Source organism: Oreochromis niloticus, linkage group LG11 (assembly GCF_001858045.2).
Source record: "Oreochromis niloticus isolate F11D_XX linkage group LG11, O_niloticus_UMD_NMBU, whole genome shotgun sequence".
Taxonomy (NCBI): Eukaryota; Metazoa; Chordata; class Actinopteri; order Cichliformes; family Cichlidae; genus Oreochromis; species Oreochromis niloticus.
The window spans coordinates 38,797,872-38,816,594 of record NC_031976.2 but is presented as its reverse complement, the minus strand read 5'-3'; the positions used below and the strand labels follow the sequence as shown (position 1 = coordinate 38,816,594).

The window sequence follows — 18,723 nt, the reverse complement described above, 5'->3', positions numbered from 1 at the left end:
TATTTACTAACTAATCTTGAAATGACTGTTCAGTACAGAAATGAAGCCCAACTATCATGTTTTACAGTCCTGTGGTCTCAACTAATCAAAGTGATGTCATGACAAAAATGAAGGACCAACAAAACATTCTTTCTCCTTCATTTCTGTCACACAAAGCTGTATGAAACATTTCTCGTGGTTAGTATCATGGTTGCTAGGCAACCTGAACAGCAAGACGAAGGCTAGACCATCCCATTTCACAAGCCTCTCACTTCCGCACTTCCCGTACTTGTAGTACGCACCGTAGGTAGTACGCGTAGTATGCGTACTTCAAGCGTGCATACCCTGAATTGGGACACAGCCAAAGCGTGCACCGGACCACGCTTGATATTTGGGGAAATCGACGGCGTATTTGGAGTACACTTCGAATTGGGACAGCCGTCGTCGCGTGGCGGTGACGTAATCGCACCTGAAATGCGTACTTCAAGCGTGCATACCCTGAATTGGGACACAGCCGTAGACCGCGAAGGCCGGGTCCTCCGAAGGATGCAGCCTACGTTTTGGGACACAGCCAAGGTCTCGCCCCGGAAGTGTTATTGACGTTGGCGGAACAGAAGCTAAGCTAACAGGCTAACGGAGCAAACATCGGAAGATGAGAGCGTAACGAATGACTGCCGGTTTCAGCCTGACGGTGAGTCCTTTCCGTCCGTCCGTGTGATCGGTTCTGTCTCCTGGGTAATGGGTCCCGTTGTATTTGGAGCACTACGCGCTAAACAAACCATACTGCGCCTGCTCAGTGTGTGAGCTAAAGCTAACATTAGCTTTCTGTCACACACACAAACACCAACATGTTTATGTTTGCTGAGCAGTTTGAGCTTGAGCTTTAATCGGCTCTGCGTGGATCCACCATAACACCGTGAAGCTCCCGGTAGGTCCCGTGCTGATGCTGGAACTCTGCGGTCACTGAGTTAGCACAGCGCTTGAGCCCCGGCTCGCCGTAACGTCGACGACCTCGTCGGTCACAATGGTCACACCGTTCCCGGAGAAGCACCGAACTGTAACCTGAATGTTGAGACTGAGCTTGGTTGTTTAGCCTTTCACTTACTTACTTTAACACGCTGTTTTATCTTGACATCTAGCTGTAAATGGGTTAGTTCGGATACTTTATTAGGTACATCTTGCTAGAGGGACCCTAACCCTCTGTTTATCAGCAACTATTCGTCTGCCAGCTGTGACTCTGATGACAGCTGTTCAGTGATCACCTGTTTCATCATAAGCTGACTGTCAAGTTTAAGCCTTTATGCTCAGATTTTATAAGATGATAAACATCTCTGATTGATCAATAGGACATAAGCTAGGTGTGAAGAACAACAGAGTTGAAACCTTCATTCAGATTAATGAATTTATCAGCAGCTGAAGGTGGAGTTGCCATATTGATCATTTTATTGATCTCAATCAGTACGGGTCTCATTGCTCTCTGTGTGTCTCAGATGACGGCGATGCGGCGTCTCACTGAAGAAGATGTCTGTCTTCTGGAGGTCAAATGTTTGAGGACAGACAGAGGGATGGACAGGCACCAGCAGACAGGAAGTCCCACTGACACACAAGAAGAGGATGCCACACCTGTCTCAGGTGATGTCATTATATCTAATGGTGTTTAAAAGGAAAAATGAATTCACCAGGTTTGATCTGATTGGCTGGTTCAGTCTGTATGCAGGTCGCTTTTCATCTGCACAGGTGAGGGTTACTAGGGCCGTTTATCAATGCCCAAGTACGCCAGTACGTACTCGCGTTCTCGGTGAGTACGTACCCGCCGAGAACGCACGGGAGTACGTACCCGCCGAGAACGCGAGCACGGACTCGTTGGCCGTTTCTCAATTCTCAAGTACGCGAGCACGGACTCGTGATTTGTACAGTCGGAACACCAGCGTACGTGATGATGTCACAGGTCCGGAGTTTTTACTGCCGTCCCCTCTTAATGTAACTGTAAGTAACATGTTATGAAGCTTACCTTTAATCACAGCCAAACCGGTTTACTCAGGAACAAATAACACACTGAAATAAACCAAACATTAACATTTAGAAGTGATCTACGTGACTTATATATCATTTTTAACCTCAGTAGTGAAACCTCTATTAATAAAAATAGTGTACATGTACATACGTGTACATACCTTAATAAAAACAAGCAGGTGAGATGTTAGAACGCTTTTATTTCTATTCTAGTGGACACTCAATACTATAGACAGCTGCTGGGGTTTCTTTAACCTCAGTAGTGAGAAGACCGCGAGCGGGGGGGGGGGGGGGCGATGTGCCGGGAGTCCGCTGTTGAGTTTTGGACGCAATGCATTCTGGGATATATAGCTGTCCCAAGTCTACACCGATGCATGCTCGATAAAATGGGCGGATCGAGAACACATCCGGGACTTTTTCGCGTTCTCGGCGTGATGCGTACTTCGAATTGGAACAGTACTTGGTCTCCGACTGATGACGTATCACGAGTACACGAGAACGCAAGTACGCACAAGTACGCATATTGATAAACGCCCAGGGAGTTACCCTCCCTCCGTGCTGTATAAAGATCAGCTAAAGGAGGCAAAGCTGGCATTTGTTCACACCCGGACTTTCCTGTTCAGGTGGGCAGATGATGGGAGAGAAAGCGGTCACCGTCGAGACTAGCGATGATGAACTGGGACGACTGGATATTGACCTGGACAGGAAGTCCAAACAGCTGAACCTGACATCCAGCAACGTGCGCGCCATCCTGCACGTGAGCAGCACACCACCACACACACACACACTTTAACGCGCACTATCACATACACTCAGACATGTGTGTGTTTCAGGAGGTGATCACTGACGAGCGTGTGGTTGCCATGATGAAAGCGGCGATCAGAGACACTCAGGACCTCCCCATGTTTGTGAGTTTGTTCACCTGTTGGTGTGTACCTGCACCTGTCAGGGATGTGTTGCTTTTTTTCTGTATGTATGTAAAATAGAAACGGTCTTCTCTTTTTCTGCCTGTCTCGCATCAGGAGCCAAAGATCTGGACTCGGTCCAGACTCAAACAGAGCCTTCAGGTGAGTTCAGCATCCCACAATCTTCTTTGACGGTTTACCCATGAAACCAGTCTGACCTGTGTGTCTGCTTTCAGCCTGTGAACAGGGGTCTGTCTGCAGTGAAAAAGGTAAACTCATCATCCTGTGTTGAAAGGTTTTAAGTTGGATTTGAAATGTTTTTAGTTTCAGTGACGCTTTACCCTCGTACCTGTCCGTCCTGCAGGCCCCTCAGTTTATTGACATTGAACTTCAGGATAATGAAGACTCATCTGATGAGGAGTATTGTCCTGATGAAGAAGAGGAGGAGGAGGAAGATACAACTGAGGAGGTGAGTCTTTATCTTTCACCTTGCTGCTGTCTTCAGGAAACTGACCTCACTGTGCAGTCATGATGTCACACATGTGAGATCCAGGTTATCAGTAAGAGACACTAATCCAAACTCTGAGAACCAGAAACAGGACAAAGAGCACCTGTGCAGTCTCACCTGCAGCAGGTGACTCTGACAGTCTGTGAGGCCTCATTTCTCGCTCCTACATGTGCCCCCCCCCCCCCCCCCCCCCCCCCCACACACACACACACACACACACACACACACTCTCGGGGTGTCAGAATTTGTGTAAATGAAGATTTCATCACTTCCGTCTGTACAAACCTTTTCATCTTGACAGACATTCCTCAGTGATGCTGACAGCTTGGCTTCACCTCCCAGAATGCACCTGGGCTCCCAGAACAAGTCTCCAACACACCTGAGGATGGACAGCTCCCTGCAGGTTTGCTGACCTCTGACCACCACAAAGTGGTACAGTGACCTCTGACCCTGCAAGCTGCTCTGACCTCTGGCTTATTGCTTAGAGATATGAAGGAAGCCCGCACGACCAGATGAGTTCCACCTGCGCTCCTCAGCTCCTCCCTCCTCCTGAATCGTCCTTCCTGGAGAGACTCAAGGCTGTGGATGAGGAGTTGGACTGCAGCCCCTCCTACACCTACGGTCAGGTAACATCTGTAACCAGGTAACAGCAGGGAACAGCATATCAAACTGTTTTTAAACACTTCCTGTTACTGAAGGACCTGTGTGATGTCAGACTTTGTGTTCTCACCTTATTAAAAGGATGAAGGGTAAATACCTGTGATGTGTCCCGTCTTGATCTTGCACCTGTGTGTATGTTTCAGTCTCTGGACAGGAAATCTGATGTAGATGGTGGCGTTGATAATGGCTCCAGCAGTTTGGCGTACCGCACGCGCTCCAAGCGTCCTCTGGTGGACGTCCCTCTGGGTCAGCTGGAGGCGGAGCTTCTGCCTCCTGACATAACGGCCGACATGTACGATGAGAGCAGTGCCCAGCGGGAGGAGGACCGCCATTGGACAAAGTGGCTGCAGGGCCTAATGGCCCCCGACTTTGAAGGTCAGAGGTCATGCTGGCGCTGGCTGCTCGAGGCTTCAAATTTTAAATGCGGTGGGGTGGCTGTAGCTCAGGAAGTAGAGCAGGTCACCTACTGATTGGATGATTGGTGGTTTGATCCTTGCCTCCTCCAGTCTGCATGTCAAGTGTCCTTGGGCAAGATACTAGCCCCAAGTTGCTCTCCGATGCATCCATCGTAGTGTGAATGTCTGTGAATGTCGTTAGAAAGCACTCAGTGTAGACAAAGTCCTTGTGAGAATGGGTGTGATTGAGTGAATGTGGCATGTTGCATAAAGCGCTTCGAGCACTCCGGGAGAGTAGAAAAGCACTATATAAGAATCAGTCCATTTACCAATTGTGAACCTGTTTTTTTAAACCAATAAAAAATCTATTTTATTTGCGTGCTGTTGGTGAACATCCAGGATTGGACAAACTTTACTGATATGTCGGAAACGGAAAACAAGCTCAGAAAAATGCTTTTGAGTTGAAAATGAAGGTCATGGTATCGTCTAACGGCAAACAGCTGATGTTTGTTTTCAGAAGAGGCCGAGGATGACGATGACCCGGAGTACAACTTCCCGGAGGACCTGGATGAACCCGACCTGGAGGACTACAGGACGGACCGGGCTGTGCAGATCACCAGTAGGTGATGTGCAGTTAGGAGGAGGCGGAGCTGTGAGAGTGTCAGAATCCTCACTGTGAATTCTGCTTCCTGTTTTTCAGAGAAGGAAGTAAATGAGCTGCTAGAAGAACTCTTTGAAACTGTGAGTTCTTATTTTGTTTCTGCAAACTTGACTCTGTTCCGTTTTACAGGATTCGTCTTTAACGTCAGTCTATGGGTGGAGCTTCAAACTTTTCTTTGTTTTTCTCTCCTCTGCAGCTCCAGGAGGAAGAAGAGGTGGTGGCTGAGGAAGAGGAGCATGAGGAAGAGGAGCCCCCGTCACAGACTGGCCCTAAGTTCAATGTGCCGCAGGCTTTACGGTACTGATACTTGCATCCCAGTGCATGATGGGAGCTCAGATTAAAAACATACAAACACATGTTAAAAAACACAGTTTTTAAACATTTTTTTAAAATATCACCACAATCGCATCACCCACGGAAACATCTGGAGCTTCATGAAACCACAGAGAGAAGCAGCTGGAGTCTGATGTCTAGAACATCTGGCAGCAGCTGCTCTCTCATTCACAAAGAGTTAAAGAGCAGCTGTCTCCCTGATGTGCAGTTTTCCTATTATAACAAAGCATTTTATTCTATTTTGTATAGTATGTTATTCTTTTTTTTATCTCCTTCTATTCTATTGTGTTTTTCTCAATGTTTATTGCTCATTCGGGTTGGGCAATATGTAAAAATTTTCCAACCAACAATCGTCAGTCCGACAGTCGGCGATGGATGATAAATTTGCGCATGCACAGACTTTTTGATGGGCGGAGCAATGTAATCATGCACGGACTGATTTGTCCATTTTCTCACTCAGAAAAAGTCCAAACATGGACGAACTAATTGCCCAGAAAATATAAAGTTGCCAATTTGGGATTTCTTTGGCTTTAAACCGGATGAAAGAGGTGAACCTAAGGATGTAACCAAAGCGGTGTGCCGCTTGTGCAGATGTATAGTGTGAGCAAATTACTCAAACACGACTAACTTGCATGAGCATGCACGTGTCCACCATCGAAATGTTTTTTGTTTACCATAGGCTGCTGCCTTTCCTTCTTTCTGTTATGAGTTTGAGTTAATGAATCACTGCATTTGGGCGCGCTCTGAGGACGGTGCATTGGCTCGGAGATGAAAGAGGCTGCTGTTCAAACAGCGCTATTATTTTTTTTTTTTCCTGTTGACTGCTTCTATTAGCTCCATCATTATTAGCAAACTCATGGGCAAATACATTAAAAAACACACTTGTAAAATCAATCGCCCAACCCTACAGGTCTTAACTTGTACTCTCTGCCGTGCCCAAAAAATTCCCACATGTGGGAATAATAAAGGTTCATCTTATCTTATGAAGCTGAGAGGGAAACACACTGCTGTATCAAATTCAGCATGAGAGCTTTTTGAAACAGTGCAGCGTTTCAGCTGAGCGCAGATACAGTTTAACACGTAGGATTAACGTCTGTGTGATGTCATGTTCTCTGGACTGTTTGAAATGATCTGCAGATCTGTGTTTCTACTTTTCGTCACATTACTGAGTTCTGAAAGTAGCTTCATAGATTTCATTAAACACAGTGGCTCCAGGCAGCCTTCAGACCTTGTCATGTCCAGCTGTGAACAAACATGTCGTCATCCTGGTCACGTGACTGTCGGCATACAACACGAACAGCTGGTGTTTGTGCGGTGCCCTCATAGCTGAATGTGAGGCCATGTGAACCAGGGGTTATGTCACAGTGTTTGTAGGAAATTTACAATAACGATGTTTCTAATGAATGAGTGATGAATGACGCTGAATAGTGTTTTACTGACGTTCGTAGGCCGCAGCGTTTATTAATCATATAAAAAAACAAAAAGAACATTTCTGACTCTTAGCAAGGCGCTACTGTCACTGATCCCACACCTCCTGATTCAAAGTATGAGTCTACTGAAACAAGTTACCAGCAGGTTTAGGCTCACGGTGCAATAGTAGTGCCTCGGCACTGTGTTTAGAAGACTGTAATATCTGCCTAAGATTTTAGTAAGGGTACCTGTTACTCTGCAGAGCATCTCAGAATCCTGAGAAATATGTTCTACCTGGGACGTCGTATCTTCAGTCCTGCTTTTCCACCGTGTAGCACATCAGTAACTTGGATCTTCCTCTCACATGGCGTGGATCTAGCAGCTGGGTGAGTCGTTTGTTTCGGTCCCGCGTCAGCAGCTGCTGGTGTGTGGCTGCACTTGACTGTTGTGTTCTGGGAGATGTCATTGTCGTCGTCGTCATCAAAGGCTGACGCCGCTTTCGCTCTGCAGCAGGGAACATACACCATGCCTGTATAATTGATGTCAAGATTATATGATGTAAAGCTGGTGTCATCACAGTTGCTGTGATCTGAATACGTATGAAGAGGGTTCGAGGCGTGAGGTGAACACCTGTGCGCACGCACACACACACACACACAGGAGTGGCGCACGGCACTGCCTCCCGTTGGGACGGCACAGCAGAGAAGTGCTGTAGCTGTTTGGGTCGGGAGGAAGACAGACGTCCTCTGCTGCTGCTTCTTCACACAGATCTTGTGAAGAAGAGTCACGCTGAGAGGAAACAATTTGTCTATGATGCTCCACCCACTTACACGTGAAACACTCGGTGGCCAAGTATCAGACTGCAGAACATGTGATACACGCTTGCTCACAGTGTCTCTATTTGCTGTCCGTAGCTTTGAGGCGCCGTTGGCCAACATGCTAACAGAGCGGCGGCAGACTGTCAGAAAGCAGTACGAAGCTCAGCAGCAGCGGAGAGCCTTGCAGGACACGACCAATCACCTCACCTCAACTCTGAAGGACACGCCCACCCCTCCTCACAACGCCATTGCTTCTGTCTTAGTGCTGCCACGTCGCATTAGCCCCTCCCTCCACCTGGACCACACCCAGAAACTGCAACTACAACAGCAGCTGCAGCAGGTATGCAAGGTTACCTGTCTCACCCATATATTCTCCAGGTGTGTTTGCCTGATATCATGTGACCCTTTCTCTCCTAGCATGTGCAACTGCTGACGCAGGTTCACCTGCTGAGTCGCCACATTGCTGCACTGAATCATGAAGCCTCCATCACCAAACGCTACCTGGTCAGTAAACACTTCTCAATTACACTTACCTATAGCTGAGCAGGGCAGGTGTGCACTTACTTGGTGGGCGTGTCCTCAGCTCTTGAACTTATTACTTGAACAGGAAGCAGATTTTCCTGGCCTGGCTTTTTATAGCAGAGAACCTTAAAAATATTCTGCAGTCGATCAAAAACTGAAGCAAGTCAGTCAGTTTTGGTCAGAGTGATGAAACCTGCAGAACTGATGAGCTGTTTCAGCCCCGACGGCGTGTCTGTGGACGATCCACGCTCTGTGTTTAAATGTATCTGCTCTCATTTCCTGTTTGAGCTGATTCTGGAGTTTCTGATAAAATACATTTATATTTAAAAACCGATTCAGGATTTAAAGAATCGAGATCGCTTTATTCAAACTAAAATCGATTTGAATCAGGAAGTTCAATTTTTTTTAAAACCCAGCCCTTACAGTATAAAGCACCTTGAGGTGACTGTTGTTGCTGTGTGAATAAGATGAAACTCAACCAGCCCTAATGAGCACCTCCACCGTCAGGAGGAGCTGCAGCACTTCGCCCGCCATCAGGAGCAAGGCTGCGCCTTCAGCTGTTTCAGGGCGTGTAACCTGCAGGGTGCACTGGACCTGCTGCACGAGGTGGAGCAGAGGGACGAGCCTCCACCTGCTCCTCCCACTCGAGCTTCCAAACGCTGGCTCCCCCAGATGACACCTGCAACCAACAGTAAGGGCAAGCTACCTGTCAGCCATGTTTGATGCACCAAACAGATTCAGGTTCAGATTCTTGTTCTGGTTCTGTTTAGGTCTTGCCTTCCCTCTGCTGCCTGCCGACACAGCCTGGCTGTTCGCCACACGACCCGTGTTCCTGTACCCTGAACTACTTCCTGTCTGTAGCCTAGACCCCGCCCTCCACAGCAAGAACCTGAGAACATTGTACACGCCAGGAGAGGATGGGTAAAACATGCACACACTTCCTACATTTTATTTTCTCACATGAACTTTGTGTAAGTTTATGGCTTCTATTCTTCATTGAACTCAGTAAAAACATATTTCCCATCATGCCTCTGTACAGGCTCATCGCTCTCGGCCTGAAACACTTCGAGGGAGCATTTCAGTCCGATGAGCTGATCAGTTCGCACCTGCTCTGTAAGAGTCGATGGAACTTCAGGAAGCACGTCAGAGAGATGAGCGGCCCAAGAGCACCTGACAATGTCATCAAGGTGACATCAGAGTGACCTCACTACGCACCGTGTGACATCATTAGCGAAAGTTACATTTCAAATGAATGACTCGGGCCCAACTTTGTGGTTGCTTTCAGACATTTGTGACAAAGGGCGTCGTCCCGCCGCTGCCACTCGCCTGCAGCAGAGTCCAGCCGGAGGACCAGCGCCCCCCGGTGGACAGAGACGGTGAAAACATGCCAAACTGGCTCAAGGTTTGAACAGCTAATCCCGATCGTGATCCAGATCCACATCTAGAATAGAATAGAATAGAATTCCCCTTTATTGTGTGGCTCTGTCTACATCCATTCAGACCCAGGTACAAATCTGCTGGGAGCTGAAGTTGCCTGTTTAGTTTTTGAATACAGGACCAGTTTGAAATCGGCCAGCAGGTTCAATCTAAAGTTTTTCTTTCAACGTGACCTGTTGATTCAGATTTTGTCTCAGAACTATAACAAAGAGAAACTTTGTGTATTTTCTTGTGCTACTATGCGAGTATTGCTCATGCATCATAATCTGAGGCTGAGCACAGATTGTTCTCCGATTATTCTCGTCTGCAGAACAGTCGCCCAAGCATCCAGAAGACCCAGTCAGATGCCTGTTACCCCCCCTGGCTTCCCCCAGGCTGCACTCTCAGGCTCCACCCCAATTATATCAACAGGTACCGACCCCGGCCCCGCCCCCACAGGCGCGTCTTCACTCTGGCGCATAATGAATTTCTGCTGCCACTCGCCAAGGCGCAGGAAGATCTGCCGGTGGAGCCAGACGGAGAGAAACAGGTGGACATGCACTTTTTACCTGTTTCGGGTGTCACATTATTGTCTGCCCCCACTACTGTGTCAGGAGCCCTCCCATTGGCACCAGCTTCCATCTGTGGAGCGGTCCCACTGACTGCTGTTCATCCAGGCCCTGCCCACCCCGTGTGTGCCAAGGTGATGCAGTCCTGCTTTCCTTTTGGCCAAAATACACCACAAACCGTGTCTGCACAGGAGAGCCCCACCCCCTCTGCCCTTCTCCTGCCCATTCCCTCTCTCACGAGTCCTAACACTACAAACACACTGAAGCCGGGCTGCCTCCTCCTCCAGATGGTGTGGACTCCCTCAGCTCCTCCCACCTCCCCCCAAAATGTTTTGGAGCATCACATCCACGGGCCAATCAGTGAGCAGCAGGAAGAGGCCTTTTCTAAGCAGGAAAAGCTAAAACAGGAAGGCGAGGAGAGCATGGTCTTGGTGTCAACACTCAGCCTGATGTCATGTACAGGAGATGTGGAAGAAGAGGAGAGGCGGGATGAGCAGAGACTGGAGCAGGAGGAAAAGGAAACTGTTGCTGGTGTCACTTTGAATGGAGGAGAAAACAATGGTCAGGAGCAGGAGCAGTGGAGAGGGGGAGCGGGAGGAGAGGGGGGGGAAGGAGGTGGAGCAGGTGAGAGTGAGCAGGGTGGAGAGGAAGAGGAAGGGAGACAGAGGGAGGAGAGGAGCGGAGCCAGAGACGACGGTGGAGAGAAGGACAAGGACGAAGATCAGGACCGGCATGGAGATGATGATGAGGAGGAGGACTTTGATGACCTCACACAGGATGAAGATGAGGAAGAAGTGATGTCATCAGCATCAGAGGAGTCTGTTCTGTCAGTTCCAGAGTTACAGGTAAATATAAAGTCTACCTTAAAAGTTTCCACCTTTGGAGATTTGGTGATGTTGTTTATGCTCATTAATGGCTACGTACCGCAGGCCTTCATGTTGGCAGTAATTAAACCACTACTCACGCCAAATCACAGCAACAGTCGCCTCAAGGCGCTTATTAAGGTAGACCCTACAATCACACTTGTTATTAATCTCCGTCTCTCTTCCACAGCATGTCTTTATCCTGTCTTCCTTCTCTCACCCCAACCGGTCGCAGCAGATGGCCCCGCCCCTCCCTGAGCCTGGTTCTGGCAGAGGTTTCTTCCTGTTAAAAGGGAGTTTTTCCTTCCCACTGTTGCCAAAGTGCTTGCTCATAGGGGGTCATATGATTGTTGGGTTTCTCTCTGTGTGTATTATTGTAGGGTCTACCTTACAATAAAAAGCACCTTGAGGCGACTGTTGTTGTGATTTAGTGATGTTTAAATAAAAGTGAAACGAATTTCATTGGTTGCCTCCTCATTGGTCAGAAATTGTCTATGATCATGTATTTTTACTCCGACACAGAGAGAAAAGTTCAGGTTTGAGGAAACAAAGACTAAAGATTTTCTCGTGTTCTTGTGTCTGAGGCAGAAACTGAAGTGGAATAGAAAACTTTTTTTTTCTATACTTTTAGTAGAAGCTCATCAGCACGAACCGCTGCTGAGATGATAGACGGAGACTTTATTGATCCTAAAGTGAACATTTTTGTATTACAGCAGCATGATCAAGTTTAAGTAAGAGTAGGATGATGCTCAGAGGGTTTGAGAACGGTGTTTCTGAGAGAAACATCACCAAACCCTTAGCTGGGTTTGAATCCAGAGGACACAGTCAGAAGAAACATGAACGTTAATGAAGATCAGTTTGATTTGTAAATGAAACCAAAACAAAACTGGAGGACAGACGTTTTCAGGGAGACGTTTGTGAATGATTGGTATTCACTTATTTGGATATCGGTAACTCTCGGCTGTGAAGTCTGTTTTTATTACGAGGAGGCGTTTGGATTCGTTTAAAAAATATTAAAAGCATGGCTATATATCTGTGAAGGTTCTCAGTCATCCAGGTCATCGTAGTCTAAGAAGGTTGGAAAGAAAAGCGTCTGGACTTCTTTAGGTTGCTTGAAGACGTTTCACCTCTCATCCGAGAAGCTTCTTCAGTTCTTCACGCTTCTCGGATGAGAGGTGAAACGTCTTCAAGCAACCTAAAGAAGTCCAGACGCTTTTCTTTCCAAGCTCCTTAGAAAAGCATGGCTGAAAAGAAAAGTTATGCTCATGAGGTGCCGAGGGTTTGGATAACCTCTGATCTTTGACCTTTAGGAGACAATGAAGCAGCTGACATGGCTTGCGGCGGAGCGGCGGCTCTGTACAGATGGCGACTCAGAGGAGGAGCACTCTCCCACCTCTCCTGGGTCGCAGGAGGAGGAGGAGGAAGAGGAGGAGGGGCCAAAAGGAGAGGACTCAGGGGAGGGACGGAGCAACAAAGCAGGTTTAGACGAGGAGACGCCGTCCAGAGAGCGGACACCTGGAGGAGTAGGGGAGCGGTGTCCCGGACGAGGACGAGGTGGGTCTGCGTCTAAACGCCATTTAAAACACTCGCCGTCTGTGACCGAATACTTCCTGTTTCTTATTTCCTGTTGTCTCTGCAGGCCGAAGCCGACCTCATCGTGGCCTCAGGAGGAGCCGTCAGGAGCGCCATAGCAAAGATGGCGCCAAACTGCTGCTGCTGTATGACGAAAACATCCTGGACAATGACCCGCACAGAGAGAGCAAAGACATGGCGTTCGCACAGAGTTACCTCAGCAGGGTGAGCAACAACACTCAGCGGTGCGATGGACGGTAAATCGTCCCGCTGTTCACTGAGCTCCCGTCTTTGCACACGTGGTCTCTCCAGACACTGTGACATCATCGCGTCCGAACCTCCTCCTTTCAGTTTCCTGCGTTTCTTGTGGTCAATGAGAAAACGTTCGTGGCTGTTCCTCTGACAGGAGGAATAAGATGATAAGATAACCTTTATTAGTCCCACACGTACGAAATTTGTTTTCTTACAGCAGAAAGTGCATAGTGCAAAGTTACATAGAAAATTAGAAAAACTGGAATAAGATAAGAATAAAATACCTAACATATAGGTGGTTGGAGTCGGCGTTTGCTATAATCGCTTGGATCGAGTTAAAAAAAAGGTGACATTTAATTGTACAGGTGAGGCGTGACGCTCGTTGAAGTTCGTACAGTCTGTACAAGGGGGGCGGTCTTCAGTTTGTCTGTTTCTATGGCAACAGTAATCACCATCTCTCCTTAGAACAGGTGGGCTCATGATGTTCCTCCTGTGTGTCAACAGGTGCGTGAGGCGCTGCGTGATGTACCTGAGCAGGTGGAGGAGTTTGTGTCTCTGCTGAGCGAGTTTGAGCAGGTGGGAGATGGACAGGAAGTGATGCAGCTGTTCAGGAAACTGCGCTGCATCCTGGGAAACCGGACGGACCTCCTCCAAGACTTTGCCGCTTTCCTGCATCCTGAGCAGGCACTGCTGTGTGGACTGGTGAGCAGCTCATGTGGTTTTTGTCATTGCAGTTAAACTTGCTGGTTTACCTGTTGATGACATCAGAGTCCGACCTCAGGTACAGCCCAGGTGTTCTGTATCAACTCTGGTCAAAAAATTCACACTTCGTACTGATGTCCACAATTCCTTTTTTATTTCCTCTCACAATCATGGAGCACAGTGAAAACTAGAAGCAAGTAAAATAATATCATTGGTACTTACGACATCATTTCAGACACTTATGTCTTTTAACAAAGTGCACAAGTGCTTAACAAATTAACCAGCATAATTTTACCGTGTACGCCTTGTAAACCAGCAGTGGAAAAGTTGAAGAGCCTTAAAAGTCCGTCTTGTCTCTCCCGCTCACAACTTGCGGTTCCTGTGACTCCCGGAGGGGGTGACTACTCCACAATCATGTTCACAGAAACTTTCTTTTGTAAGAAAAAAATGTATCACTGGACTCAAAGATGATCCTTTTCCACTGTAAGTGTACACAAACTTGAATACTAAATAAAGCAAAAGAATATGACGATCTCAGGCGCTGGCTTCTGCTGTTGTCATGGCAACCCACACAATCGCATTTCAGCATCAGCTACATGTTCATTGAGTTTCTTCATAAAGGCTCCAAGTGATGAATTCAAAATGTGTTTTTACAAATCTCTAATCCCTAAATTCCTAAAGTTCCAACTAAAGTTAAAGTCAGCCTCAGCCAATCACAGAGCTCCTCAGGTGAGAACCTGTTGGGAGGGTGAAGAGTTTCCTAGTGAGACGAGAGAACAGCTGAAGGATGACACTCTTTTTATCTCCATGTTCACAAAGGGCAGATTTTCTTTAGAGAATCATCGATCACAGGGCTTGAATCTGGGACTCTCCACCATTTGACCCTAGAACTGAAGAAGCTTCTCGGATGAGAGGTGAAACGTCTTCAAGCAACTTAAAGAAGTCCAGACGCTTTTCTTTCCAAGCTCCATAGACAAGAATCCTCGATCGTTTTCTTTTTTAAGGTGCCCTGATTGATTTACCTCATACAGCAAAGCATTCCACCTTGAGAGTTGCCGTAGCTGCCAGCAGGACAGTGAATGTCTCTAGAGGCTGACACAGCTGCTTCTGTACAGGCCGCCGTGCTCGAGCATGTTTGGACCACGCCCATCTGTTCGCATGAGCTGAGACGTGAGTGCACGCACTCAATCTGCCGTGATCATGCAGTTACAGATGGCGTTCCAGCATCAGAACAAAGCACTATCGATTCTTAAACAGGAAGTAAAAAACTGCGAGTCAGCAGTGTGCTGCAGAACTCGAGCAGCGCAGTTTGAATAAACAAACCTCCCCGCCCATATGGAAAAGATATATATAAATCTTATAAAGTTTGTATCTGTCTTGTGTGAAACTTGTATGAAAAGCACACAAGAGTGAAAACAGATATAAGATCCCTAGAAAAATTATATAAATGAAACTTGTATGTTTTGGATACTTACTAAAACAATATATGAAAGTAATGAGAAAGTGGCCACTTTCATGAGTAAATCATATAAGCCTTATATGATTCACTATATGAAGTAGCCCACATTTGATGCAAGTCTTTTATAAGTTTTTTCTATTTCTTTTCCATATGGGCGTGCCTCATTTCATGTGCTCCATGAAAGTATCCGTATCACCGCAGCTTTTTAGCTCAGTAACAACGAGTTCACACCATGGCGACGCCTCCGTCCATCCACAGGTCACAAGAATCGCTGCTACAGGATCGGTCAGAGTTCAGCGATTCTTACAGGCACTAACCTGTGAATTATGGAGCATGTGCCGAGATAGCAGGTCACGTGTTGTGTTAACAGGTCCAGATGTTTAACGGTGTTTTCACTCTTCGTGCTTCTGCAGTTCGACGAGCAGCAGGCGTTTGAGCGCAGCCGGCGTTTCCTGCGACAGCTCGAGATCAGCTTTGGAGACAATCCGTCGCATTACCAGAAGATCATCAAAGCTCTGCAGATAGGCCAGGACCTCAGTCCCACCAGCGTCCACGAGGTACGAGGTCTTTGAACCAGGTTAACCAGACAGGTGGAACTAACCTGTGCTAATTTCAGCTGTTTCATGTTTTCAGCTCAAAGCTCAGATGTCTATGCTGCTCAAAGGCCACACCCATTTACAAGCTGAATTCTGGGTGTTTTTTGACGAGCTCCGCCCACCTCCAGCACATCCTGGACAGTTTGAAGAAACCCATTGGCCAGAAGATGGAGGCGGCGGTTTGGAAGGTGGAGAGGGCGTCAGCCAAGATTCAGGAGGCGGGGCCAGTGGCGGGTTTGAGGAGGTGACGTTGCCAGAACTGGAAGAGGAAGAGGAGGGACATAAGATCCAACCAATGACAAACCGGCGTCAGAGAAGGAAGATGGACTCTCACAGAAACTACAAGGTCTGAAGGGGGTCAGCTCATTTCCTGTCCCAGCTCCTTTTTTTTAATCTTTTAGTGGAGGTCTGTACTGCAGGTCGTTGGTAGAAAAACACAAATCACAGCGCTCCAAAATCAGATTCCACATCTGTTTTTTGGAAATCTAGATCCGTTATGACTCCAGATCTTTTGGAAGTCGGGATCCAGGATTTTTTGCTTATTTCTGCTGATATCCTGGCTGTGTTTTCAGCCCTGTGGTTGGTCAGATTTACATTGTTACTGTTTTCAAGCCTGTGATTGGACAGATTTACACTATTCTTTGCAGGGCTGTGATTGGTCCGATAAAGACTGGCCCTGCCTCTGTCGTGATTCAAAGATCCAGAAACACAAGAGGAAAGGATGTTCCCGCTGCCATGGCAATAAGGTATGTCTGTATGTTTGACCAGGGGTGAAACGCGTAGAAAGAAATACACCTGACTTACCTGTTCATCTCTCCTCTAGACCTCAGGGGGCGTGTCCAGGGCCATGAAGAGTCTGGACCCACTCTACTCTCAGATAAGTGCTGCCCATGATGAACCAGGTAACAAAGACCTGGACCTGAAGGGGGGCGATGACAGTCCCCAGCCAGGTATGTCACACGATCCTCTGTTAGTCGTTTAGCAGACAGGTGTGTGTTTGCTTTAAATAACTTTATTGTTTGTGTTGACAGATCGGTGTGATGCATCATGGGAAGGCTCATTCCCACTGGCTGACACAAAAGAGGAGGAAGAGGAGGAGGAGGTGGAGGGCGAGGAAGAAGAGGAGGAGAGGAAAAGGGAACAGAGCCCAGCAGCGAAGAGGAGCAGGAGAGAGGAGACACTGCAGCCGCTAACTGTGACCCTCCTCTGTAGCTCCGCCTGCACCTCCACGATGTCTACTTCCTCCTCTGTAGCTCCGCCCTCCACTACAGCTTCCTCCACGTCTGCAGCCTTCTGCACTCCTCCTCGGCCAGCTCCTCTTCCTCCTGACCTCCCTGTCTGTGCCAAAAACATTTCTCTGACTGCGAGCGGGGAGAAAGTGATCCTGTGGACGAGGTACTTTCTTTCACCTCAACGAAGGAAAGGTGATTAGGAAAAGGAGTTAGGAGGCACCTATTGAAGGCCTGACTGTTTGTTTTTCAGAGAAGCAGACCGGGTCATCTTGAAGACATGTCAGCAAGAAGGAGCCAATCAGAACACATTTCAGGCCATTTCCAGCCTGCTCGGCAACAAGACTCCCAGCGAGGTGATTGGCTGTTCAGTGTTCTCCCAGCATGATTAGTCGGTTTCTCGACTGCTCACTTTATTAACTTCCTCTCGTGTCTTCAGGTGTCCCGCAGGTTTCGGGATTTGATGCATTTGTTTCGGACAGCAGCACGTCAGACCAGCTCAGAGGATGAAGCTCCGCCCATTGAGACAGAAGCAGCCAATGAAACAGAAAACTGATATTAACCAGTCAGAAGAGCTTATCCAATGAAAAGGCACCATGTCTTTTATTTAAAATGAAAGAAAGCAAAACTGATGTTTACTGTCCACAAAAAAATCTGTAAATATGTTGTTTTTTTGTTTTTTAAATCAATAAAAGAGTTTTACATGTTTTCATGTTCTCTGATGTTGCTGACACATCAAATTGATTATTGTAGAAAATATTTTACTGCAAAAGTACCAAACTAAGTGGAAGGTGTTACACCCGAGTTCATGTGTGATTGATCCCAAACTCCTCTGAATAAAGCCGCTGAGCCTTTCATCAGGAAGTACAGGTGTGAGCTGCACTCTGCTGTTCAACGTAGACATTAATGAATGTCTACGTTCATTCTCTTAACCTGATAAGGATAAGAGAATGAACTGATGGATGTTATTATTGAAATCACATTGGAAAATCATTTTATACGCTGTGATGGATAAAAGCTGAGCCCGACTGGACGAGGGATATTCACAATAAGCTATTAAAACCTCTTCAAATGAGTCACAGTCTTTACAGATGGCTTTCTAAAATCTCTGAGATGTCTCTGAATAACTTATATGATTAAAAAAGTCACTTAGCTAATGAGCTCTCAGCTCTTTGGTGCTTGATTTTGAGATATTACTGACTCCCATTTCTTTGAGTTCAAACAACACTGACTTGACTGTATACAGGGAGTGCAGAATTATTAGGCAAATGAGTATTTTGTCCACATCATCCTCTTCATGCATGTTGTCTTACTCCAAGCTGTATAGGCTCGAAAGCCTACTACCAATTAAGCATATTAGGTGATGTGCATCTCTGTAATGAGAAGGGGTGTGGTCTAATGACATCAACACCCTATATCAGGTGTGCATAATTATTAGGCAACTTCCTTTCCTTTGGCAAAATGGGTCAAAAGAAGGACTTGACAGGCTCAGAAAAGTCAAAAATAGTGAGATATCTTGCAGAGGGATGCAGCAGTCTTAAAATTGCAAAGCTTCTGAAGCGTGATCATCGAACAATCAAGCGTTTCATTCAAAATAGTCAACAGGGTCGCAAGAAGCGTGTGGAAAAACCAAGGCGCAAAATAACTGCCCATGAACTGAGAAAAGTCAAGCGTGCAGCTGCCAAGATGCCACTTGCCACCAGTTTGGCCATATTTCAGAGCTGCAACATCACTGGAGTGCCCAAAAGCACAAGGTGTGCAATACTCAGAGACATGGCCAAGGTAAGAAAGGCTGAAAGACGACCACCACTGAACAAGACACACAAGCTGAAACGTCAAGACTGGGCCAAGAAATATCTCA

General features: G+C 47.0%; 1 protein-coding gene across 2 annotated transcripts; it reads left to right on the top strand.

Annotated features, from left to right (window-relative positions):
- Window positions 1-487: 487 nt before the first annotated feature.
- gon4lb (gon-4 like b) lies at window positions 488-17,571 on the top strand. 2 transcript variants are annotated; one of them, XM_003457561.5, is made up of 30 exons: window positions 488-670; window positions 1,470-1,611; window positions 2,616-2,749; window positions 2,826-2,900; window positions 3,015-3,059; window positions 3,134-3,166; window positions 3,262-3,366; window positions 3,707-3,808; window positions 3,891-4,031; window positions 4,209-4,440; window positions 4,978-5,079; window positions 5,161-5,201; window positions 5,318-5,418; window positions 7,779-8,022; window positions 8,100-8,186; window positions 8,712-8,895; window positions 8,975-9,125; window positions 9,244-9,391; window positions 9,490-9,606; window positions 9,952-11,034; window positions 12,363-12,606; window positions 12,692-12,849; window positions 13,381-13,578; window positions 15,451-15,594; window positions 15,671-15,979; window positions 16,281-16,379; window positions 16,457-16,583; window positions 16,665-17,028; window positions 17,116-17,218; window positions 17,302-17,571. In XM_003457561.5, the coding sequence occupies exons 1-30, from the start codon at window positions 647-649 to the stop codon at window positions 17,416-17,418; spliced, it is 5,154 nt and encodes a 1,717-aa protein (XP_003457609.2). In that variant the 5' UTR covers window positions 488-646; the 3' UTR covers window positions 17,419-17,571. The 2 variants fall into 2 exon arrangements, with proteins under 2 accessions (XP_003457609.2, XP_019220411.1); XM_019364866.2 differs by lacking the exon at window positions 488-670 and adding an exon at window positions 735-907.
- Window positions 17,572-18,723: the final 1,152 nt, after the last annotated feature.

Excerpts from the sequence above, each read along its gene's own strand:
- gon4lb (XM_003457561.5), top strand. The coding sequence starts at position 647 with ATGACTGCCGGTTTCAGCCTGACG. Across the intron at positions 1,612-2,615 it reads GGATGCCACACCTGTCTCAG|GTGGGCAGATGATGGGAGAG; the intron begins GTGATGTCATTA and ends TTTCCTGTTCAG. Across the intron at positions 11,035-12,362 it reads TGTCAGTTCCAGAGTTACAG|GAGACAATGAAGCAGCTGAC; the intron begins GTAAATATAAAG and ends TTTGACCTTTAG.